The sequence below is a fragment of the Danio aesculapii genome, chromosome 16 (genome assembly GCF_903798145.1).
Source record: "Danio aesculapii chromosome 16, fDanAes4.1, whole genome shotgun sequence".
Taxonomy (NCBI): Eukaryota; Metazoa; Chordata; class Actinopteri; order Cypriniformes; family Danionidae; genus Danio; species Danio aesculapii.
Genome location: NC_079450.1, coordinates 476,775 through 486,774, shown reverse-complemented (window position 1 = coordinate 486,774; position 10,000 = coordinate 476,775). Strand labels below are relative to the sequence as shown.

At 46.0% G+C, this 10,000-nt stretch overlaps 1 protein-coding gene across 1 annotated transcript in view; it reads left to right on the top strand.

Moving 5' to 3' along the window:
- Positions 1-10,000, top strand: part of LOC130243616 (potassium/sodium hyperpolarization-activated cyclic nucleotide-gated channel 3) — a 21,765-nt gene that overhangs the window by 9,623 nt on the left and 2,142 nt on the right. The window contains 5 exon segments of the mRNA XM_056475860.1: positions 2,249-2,467; positions 4,481-4,627; positions 5,681-5,921; positions 6,425-6,589; positions 7,308-10,000. The exon segment at positions 7,308-10,000 is cut by the window's right edge and continues 2,142 nt beyond it. Coding sequence (XP_056331835.1) covers positions 2,249-2,467; positions 4,481-4,627; positions 5,681-5,921; positions 6,425-6,589; positions 7,308-9,403 — 2,868 coding nt within the window. The 3' untranslated portion in view covers positions 9,404-10,000.

The window sequence follows — 10,000 nt, the reverse complement described above, 5'->3', positions numbered from 1 at the left end:
CAGTCAGTCTGATAGTACCACCCACATGCACATCGTTGATCATTCAATCAGGCTGATAGTCCCGCCCACAATCACGTTATTGGTCATCCTGATAGTCCCGCCCACATCTACATCATTAGTCAGTCAGTTTGATAGTCCCGCCCACACCCACGTCATTGGCTCAGTGGAGTGTCAGTCTAGCAGATCAGAGCGAGAGTCTCAGCGTTTGTTTCACGGCTTCATCAGTTGCTCTAACACTGTCATCACAGCATGAACAGCTGATTAGCCTGGCATTACAGTCTGTGTGTGTGTGTGTGTGTGTGTGTGTGAGGCCTGTGGAGCAGCATGACTGTCTCCCTGTGTGTATTTAATCTATTTGCATATCAAAGAGCAATTTGAAGTCAGCATGTTCAACTTCAAGATGAGCTGGATTAATGCTGACGAGTGTGTGTGTGTGTGTGTGTGTGTTCCTGTAGCTAGGGTGATGTTTGGAAAACAGTGTGGTCTGAATCATGTAAACGTCAAAATTTATTAGTAAGTGATATTTTCAAACCCAGATCTCACACACAGATGAGTGTGTGTGTGTGTGTGTGTGTGTGCAGCGTGTGTGTTCATAACAGAATTAGCATAAATCTGAGACAGGAGTCTGAGCTGTTCGTCCTTGGACACTCTTCTGCTTTCTACAGTAGATGTGCAGAGCAGGAGGATGATCATTACAGAGCTTCACTAATCAGAGATCAATTCCTGACCTTTAATCACATGTAAACGACAGTGTCTTTACACTTCATGTGTTAGAGGAACACCATAAGACAGAGACTGTGTGTGTGTGTGTGTGTGTGTGTGTGTGTGTTCCTCAAGACTCTTCTTCAGAGATGTTCAGGAGTTTATAACGTCAGTTTCCAGATACGCAGAGAGCTGTTATTATGGTGATTCTGCCATGACGTGAATGAGGCTAATGAAACCGTGTGTGTGTGTGTGTGTGTGTGTGTGTGCGTGTGTTTGTGTGTGTGTGTCTGCTACATGCACCTGCTTGTCTTGTCGGAATATTGAGGCAACATTAAAAAATAGCTCTAATTAAAAACAGGACACACACATAATGACACACTCCGACTCAAACACACACTCACATATATACTCTCTCTCACGCACACACACACACACACACACACACACACACACACACACACACACAGTGGATCGCTGACTCACGGCAGTAGGGTTTCCTCCACGGTGACCATGGCGACGGTTGCCGGGCAGCGGATGCTCCGGTTGGTTCCCCAGAGCGCTGGGGATGAGAGCTGAGCTATTTCTGTCTCCTCCATCATGACAGACCTGAGGAGAGCAGAGATAAACATAGAGCACTCACTGAACACACACTAACACAGTAACACACACTCTCTCTAACACACACTCACATGCTAATTGACTCTAACACACACACACACTTTAACACTTACTTAACACTTACATAACAAACACACTCACTCTAACACACACAGACACACCCACATCATTGGTCAGTCAGTTTGATAGTCCCGCCCCACACCCACATCATTGGTCAGTCAGTTTGATAGTCCCGCCCCACACCCACATCATTGGTCAGTCAGTTTGATAGTCCCGCCCCACACCCACATCATTAGTCAGTCAGTCTGATAGAACCGCCCACACCCACATCATTGGTCAGTCAGTCTGATAGAACCGCCCACACCCACATCATTGGTCAGTCAGTCTGATAGTCCTGCCCCACACCCACATCATTGGTCAGTCAGTCTGATAGTCCCGCCCACACCCACATCATTGGTCAGTCAGTCTGATAGTCCCGCCCCACACCCACATCATTGGTCAGTCAGTCAAGTGTCCTCTACATCTCCTCCTCCTTCTGACTGTTGTAGCTGTGAAATAACTCTAATCATTCAGCGGAGTGATATGGAGCTGTAATGTGCTCTGTACCTGCCGGAACTACTTTAGCTGTGCCTTTATCTGACAATAACCAAACACCTGAGAGCGACCAGCAGCCAATCAGAATGTAGCACAGAATGCAACTCCAAGTGGGAGGGACTTACACCACAAGTGGGCGGGGTTTAGGGTATTTGTAGGTGGAGTAGACATTAATAAAGCACAGCAGGTTACTGTGAGGTTGGGTTTAGGGTTTAGGATTCATAAAACACAATAGGTTGGACTCCATGTCATGTCACTCTCAAGTCCTGCCCATTTGGAGCTGGCTCCGCCCTCTGTTTATACTCTTTTTAGTCAATCTGTTGTGTTTCAGAACGACACGTGGGGCGTGCAGTACTCGTACGCGCTCTTCAAGGCCATGAGCCACATGCTGTGCATCGGGTACGGCGCTCAGGCTCCAGAGGGGATGACGGACGTGTGGCTCACGATGCTCAGCATGATCGTAGGAGCCACGTGTTACGCCATGTTCATCGGCCACGCCACCGCGCTCATCCAGTCGCTCGACTCCTCTCGCAGACAGTACCAGGAGAAGGTAAAACACCACACAGGCATCTGCCGGACTGAGTAAAGCTCTGTGAAGTGCTCTGAAATCTGCATTCTTAATGTTTGATGATGTAATCTCAACTGAAACATGGAGAGACATTGAGTAGCTCCGCCCCTTTACAAACAGCCAATAGCGTGTTGTTTTTCTCACCGCTCTGCCAGTAAAAGTGGTTGAGCTCAAGTGCGTCAGATGAACAGCTAATGAGAAGGGGGACGTGGCATGTCAAACACTAGTGAGCATTTGATTGGTCAGGAGATTTGATGAGAAACTGAAGTATGAGGAGACGACAAAACAACCACTGATTTAGGTGAAAGAGACAAACTGCAAACTGTAGAGGATTCTGTCCGGTTTATATTTATATGTTTTGGAGATACTAGATTAAAGATATCCTTAAGACTCACTCACTGAATCTAACATCTGAAAAATGGCATTTTCATTTCACGAATCCCTTAAGCTTCATCATCAGCCGCAACAAACCCACAGCATTACACAGCATAGGTGCATTCTGGGATATCTGTCAACATCTGTTGTTCAAGCACACTCACCTGTGGATGTTGATGTTGTTGTTGTTGTTGTTGTTTAACCCTCTGCTGATTTAATGACATGGTGTTTTTCAGCATCATGCTACATTTGTTGATTGTGCAAACAAAATAATCTCTACATGTTCATATTTTGCCTGTTTCCCATTCATTTCCTATGGTGGTCATTTTTGACCCCGAAGACCACAAGTGTGTGTGTGTGTGTCTATTTCACACTCTTGGTGGTTTACAATGTCGCCCCTACACTACTAGAATCGCCACAACAGATCAATTACTGTAGTTGTTGTGTTACCATAGCAACTGTAGAATCGCCACAACAGATAAATTGCTGTAAGTGTTGTGTTACCATAGCAACTGTAGAATCACCACAACAGATCAATTACTGTAGTTGTTGTGTTACCATAACAACTGTAGAATCACAACAACAGATCAATTACTGTAGTTGTTGTGTTACCATAGCAACTGCAGAATCACCACAACAGATCAATTGCTGTAGTTGTTGTGTTACCATAGCAACTGTAGAATCACCACAACAGATCAATTACTGTAGTTGTTGTGTTACCATAACAACTGTAGAATCACAACAACAGATCAATTACTGTAGTTGTTGTCTTACCATAGCAACTGTAGAATCAACACAACAGATCAATTACTGTAGTTGTTGTGTTACCATAGCAACTGTAGAATCAACACAACAGATCAATTGCTGTAGTTGTGTTACCATAGCAACTGTACAATCACAACATCAATTACTGTAGTTGTTGTGTTACCATAGCAACTGTAGAATCAACACAACAGATCAATTGCTGTAGTTGTGTTACCATAGCAACTGTACAATCACAACAGATCAATTACTGTAGTTGTTGTGTTACCATAGCAACTGTAGAATCACCACAACAGATCAATTACTGTAGTTGTTGTGTTACCATAACAACTGTAGAATCACAACAACAGATCAATTACTGTAGTTGTTGTCTTACCATAGCAGCTGTAGAATCAACACAACAGATCAATTACTGTAGTTGTTGTGTTACCATAGCAACTGTAGAATCAACACAACAGATCAATTGCTGTAGTTGTGTTACCATAGCAACTGTACAATCACAACAGATCAATTACTGTAGTTGTTGTGTTACCATAGCAACTGTAGAATCAACACAACAGATCAATTGCTGTAGTTGTGTTACCATAGCAACTGTACAATCACAACAGATCAATTACTGTAGTTGTTGTGTTACCATAGCAACTATAGAATCACCACAACAGATCAATTCAAGTACTCTTACAATAGAGTTGCTATATAACACTACAGTATTTACTATAAATTACTGTAGTATTTTCATGTGAGTGCTGATTAAAATGTGTCAAATCTGTCATGCATGATCTGTAAATGTTTACTGAAGAAGAGTCAGACTAACACTGTGTGTGTGTGTGTGTGTGTGTGTGTGTGTGTGTGGTCCAGTATAAGCAGGTGGAGCAGTACATGTCGTTTCATAAGCTTCCAGCAGACGTCAGGCAGAAAATCCACGAGTATTATGAGCATCGATACCAGGGCAAGATGTTTGATGAGGAGAACATTCTGGGAGAGCTGAGCGAGCCCTTAAAAGAGGTCAGTTCACATCTCAATCTCTGCGTGTTGTAGTTGTGTAAGCATAAGGCAGTGTGTAAATGTGCAGAATAAATAAACAAGAGGTGATATATAATGTGTTGTACATAACAGTGTGCACACAGGACAGAATAAGAAACCTTTATTTTATTTTCATTTATTCATTCATACATTTTATTTTTGGCTTAATCCCTTCATTAATCTAAGGGCCCCACAGCAGAATGAACCGCCAACTTATCCAGCATATGTTTTACACAGCCGATGCCCTTCCAGCTGCAATCCATCTCTGGGAAACACCCATACACACCCATTCACACTCATGAGTCACCGCATGTGTTTGGACTGTGGGGGAAACCGGAGCACCCGGAGGAAACCCACACCAACACGGGGAGAACATGCTAACTCCACACAGAAACACCAACTGACCCAGCCGAGACTCAAACCAGTGACCTGAGTGCTGTGAGGCGACAGCACTACATACTGCACCACTACATCGCCTGTTTTAATTTATTTAATGTTTATTGCATTTTAAATGTTTATTTATATAATGATGTAATTTTAATACAATATATAACTCGTTTTACTACCATTACCATGATAAAACTATGATTAGATTTGCATTATTACTTTTAATTCATGGTTACACTGGTCAAATGTGGTATCCACAAATTAATCTTGGTTTTTCAACGCTAACCATAGTATAAACATTTCATAGTAGTAAAACTGTGGTTAAATATATATAGAAGTAAAAGAAAACACGGTTATTACAGCTCTACTATATAATAAAGCATGGATGATGGGGAAATAAAGAGCTACCATTGCAAACTGCAGAAGCAGAATATTTTTAGCTGCTCAATCACAAAATAATGGCATTTTGCAGACCATAACTGTAAAATCAAAAGGAGAATATTTCTTTTACACAATGAACGAATTTCATTAAAGAATATTTTTGGCTCAACAGAAGTCTGCCAATGAAATCATCTGCATTATTGTGTTGTCTTATTGAGGCTTTTCACAAGCTTTAACCAGCTAAATTATATTGTGTGATTCTTCCAGGAGATTGTGAGCTTCAACTGCCGTAGCTTGGTGGCTAACATGCCTCTGTTCGCTAACGCCGACCCAAACTTCGTGACAGCGGTGCTCACCAAGCTGAAGTTTGAGGTGTTCCAGCCCAATGACTTCATCATCCGCGAGGGAACCGTTGGCCGTAAGATGTACTTCATCCAGCACGGACGGGTCAGCGTCCTCACTCGAGGAAACAAGGAGACCAAACTCAGCGACGGCTCTTATTTCGGTGGTGAGTTTCTGAAGCATCAGGCAGATCTGCTCAGGATACTCCTTTGGAAGATAGTTTGAAGAATGATGGACACAGCGTTGATAACCATAGTAGGAAAAACGAATACTACAGAAGTCAAGCAGTTTCCAACATTTTTCACAATATCTTCCTTTGAGTTGAACAGAAGAAAGAAACTCAAGACAGGTTTGTGACAAGTGAAGGGTGAGGTAGTGCTTACAGAACTGTCTCTTTAGTTCCCCTTCCCAATGGTAAAGTCTAGAAGGGATACAGTTGCAGTTGGAAGTTTTGTAGTTAGAGAATTATTCATATTATCACAACATAATCAATAATTCCCACTTTTCCATTAGTGTGAGGGGTAGGTTTAGGGTTGGGGTAGGGGTAGACATGAACAAAATACAGTTCAATAAACAATATCAATAACTAATAATCAATAAATAATATAAACTTCTGGCTGGAGCTGTACAATTCCTCTTTTAAGCTGCTGGTGTTTCTCCCTGACGCAGAGATCTGTCTGCTGACCCGCGGCAGGAGGACGGCCAGTGTCCGGGCAGACACGTACTGCCGCCTGTACTCCCTCAGTGTGGACAGCTTCAATGAGGTTCTGGAGGAGCATCCCATGATGAGACGTGCCTTCGAGACGGTGGCAGCCGACAGGCTCGATCGCATCGGTAAAACCTTTCCTTTAATAAACTCAAGTCTGTGTCTGAAATCTTTACAGTATAATCAAAGTCAGTGGCTACCGAAACCAAAATCCAGACTATCACTTGCTGCAAAGAGCACTTCATGACTAACTTAGTGTGTGATATAAAGACTGAATGTGCCAGAGGGTCGTGAGGTTGAGGGTTGTGATCCACTGCTTTTGAGCACTGAATGGTGGTTTTGGTGTCCGCTATTTGGCAAATGTGTGTGTGTGTGTGTGTGTGTGTGTGTGTGTGTGTGTGTGTGTGTGTGTGTGTGTGTGTGTGTGTGTGTGTGTGTCCACCTTTGATGTACCGGTCTCGGTTCAAGATTAATTTAGGGAAATTTGGCTTATGTGGCTCACATGCAAGGTTTCAAAGATTTGCTGAAATAAACGTTGACTATCAGGAATCTGGCACAGCTCTTAGATAAGGAGGTGAACTCTCCTTCCTCTTCATGCAGTGTATTGATGAACACAGTATTTCCTCTGTCTTTTTTGAAGAAGAGAGAGGAGAACTAAGCATCACTTCTTGAATTGACTGAATTGTTTTGCTTTTTTCACAGAAGATGAAATAAGATTTTCAGATTCAGTGTGCAGGGTTTCTGTGCATGATTGGTGTTGACTTTACTTTAGTGTTTGTGCTAATTTGACCAATCCTTGCTCAGATATTTTATCATTACTCACTTCTGAATTCCTTTTGCTCGCAGGTAAGAAGAACTCCATACTGTTGCGCAAGACGTCTCAGGGAGGGTCAGTAGCGGGCAGCAGTCTGGGCCGGGGAGGAGGCAGCCGTGGCGGAGGGGCAGGAGCTGCCGGTCTGGGTTCCTGTGATAGTGTTCTGGTCCAGCAGATCGTGAAGCATGACAGCATGCCCACCATGCAGGACATCACTGTGTGCCCCCGAGGCAGCACTGGAGGGACTGTCTCCCCCAGACCTCACCCGCTGATCTGGGCACCGCTGGTCCACGCTCCCCTGCAGGCGGCCGCCGCCACCACCAATGTGGCCATAGCATTAATGCATCAGCAGCAGCAACAGCAGCAGCTCCAACAGCAGCTCCAACAGCAGCACGCCCTCGGAGCCGCCATCTTCCTTCCTTCTGCGCTGCCCATCTCACCGTCCCCCTCCTCCTGCCCACTCTCACCTCCCCGGCCACCCATTCTACACCCTCGCCAGTCTCTCAGCTCTCTGATCAGTGTGATGGGTGGGCTGCCTCCACGGGGAATCCCATCCTCTATAACTCCTACACCCTCACCCTCCACCTTAGGACCAACCACTGTGGGCATGGCTCCTCCTCCGGCAGGCGGAGTTGCTAAAACTCCTCCTACACCTGCATCATCAGTCCCTGCTCCCCTGCAAGCTGGCAGAACTCTTCATTACAGTCTGCGCCTCCACACAGAGCCCACCACATCACCTGTGCATAAAGCAGCTCCACCCTCTTCAGCGGTCATGGCTTTGTCTACTGAAGGACGTAACATCAGCTCCACTCCACAGGGGGCTAAAGAGGCTTTACTGCGCCATGTTGGTGGCGGCAGCACCCAGGGCCTGCCCATGATCGGCAGACTCACCCAGGAGGCCCGCCTGCTCTCTGCATCACAGCCGACACTCCCACACCGGGGCTGGACAGGAGTCCAGCCTCATCCACCTCTCCATCGGAAAGCATCTGGAGGAAACCTGCTGCCGGCACCCTTCCTTCTGTCCGCAGGTCTTGCTAGAGGAGGAAGCGCAGGTGTTTTGAGTTCAAATGCACCACAGCCTGTTGCCCCACAGACGGCTGCACACCCTGCGCTGTTGCTGCCCACTCAGCTGGGACATGCAGCTCCTCTAGCATCAGCTCTGCCACCTCTCGCACCTTTATCCGCATGCCCAAAGCAACCCCCTCTGTGCTCCACCAACCCTCCTTTACCTCTTGCTGCCACTGCTCTAGGAGTTCCTCAAACCCAGCGGGCCAAACCAGGCACTACAATACCCACTCCTCCTTCCACATCTCCTCCACCTTGCCTACGCCCTCCTTCACCTTCTCCATCAATCTCCACCTCTCCAACTTCTTCATCTGGCAACTCTTTGGCTCAGAACTCCCGTGCCAAGCCCTCTCAGACGCCTCCACCACCCTCCCCGTTATCCTGCACCACCAATTCAACACCCACTGTCACTCCCTCTCACACCCCCACCCCGACTCGAACCCCAACACCTATTCAAACTCCCATTCAGACCCCCACCCAATCTAGAACACCAGTGGCCATCCAAATCCAATCCCAGAGCCGGAGTCCAACTCTTGTCCAGATCCCAGCAGCAATTCCAACCTCAGCCTCCATTCAGAGTCAGTTTCCCCCCCAGATGCCAAGTAAACCTCTAGGTTTCACCCCAGGACAAAGTTCTGCAGTCCAGCTGTCATCCACCATCCAAGTCTTGAGTTCTGCTTCTTCTCCAGCACGTTCTCCGGTCTCCAGTCAAACCCAGAGTGCCACACAGACCTCCAGCTCTCCTTGGACCCCAGTGTCCCCGATCCACACCCCGGCCCCCAGCAGACCCTCCACCCCTGCTCCTGCCGCTGCTCCATCACCTTCTCCAGCATCCACTCCACCTCCTTCTACTTCACAGCCCCAGAAGCCAGCTGCTGTCCAGACTCAGACCTTAAATGTTTTGTCTACTCCGACCTTAAGTCCATCTCACACTCCTGCTCCCAGTGGCTCTGCATCTGCAGTCCTCCAGTCCGCCTCCACTTCCTCAAACGAGGGAAAGAAAGAGCAGGACTTGCAGAGAGATTTAGAGAGCAAGAGACAAAAGTATCCTGCTAACATGTGAGGAGGGAGGTGGAGGCCGGTCGGAGACTCTGTTGTACATGCTGAGGTCAGAAATGGAGATTTCTACAGCATCAGTTCAGGTTCCGTGAGCATGTTGTCTGTGTTCGACCATGGCGAAGGTGTAGCTCTTCTGACTTAACATCTGCCCAAGCTAATCAAGGTAAAAGCAAAATGACTCTAGAACTAGAAGAACTTGATTGGTGTCGTTCAGGTCAGGAATGTCAGGTAGAATCTTTTTTCGTGACTGGTAAACCAACAGAGTCATAACAGCCATCAGCAAAACATGTTAGAGAACCAGCATCTTTCCCTGAACAGATATTTGATATTTCCAGAAAACAATCACTGGCCTTTTTAGGTGATGGGCTTTTAATCTTTCATAGTCCAGACTCAAATTCTGTCATTTGCCAAAAATGTCTTAAAGGGAATGTAAATGAAGAACTGCCACCACTTTGACACATCTGCACAGTTAAAGATACAAAACATATGAGAAGATCAGAGATGCTCCATCAGATCAGATCAGCTCTAGCCATATAACATCTCACTAACAGATCAGATTACTGTATACACAACCTGTGTGAACATCTCTCTAGCCATGCAG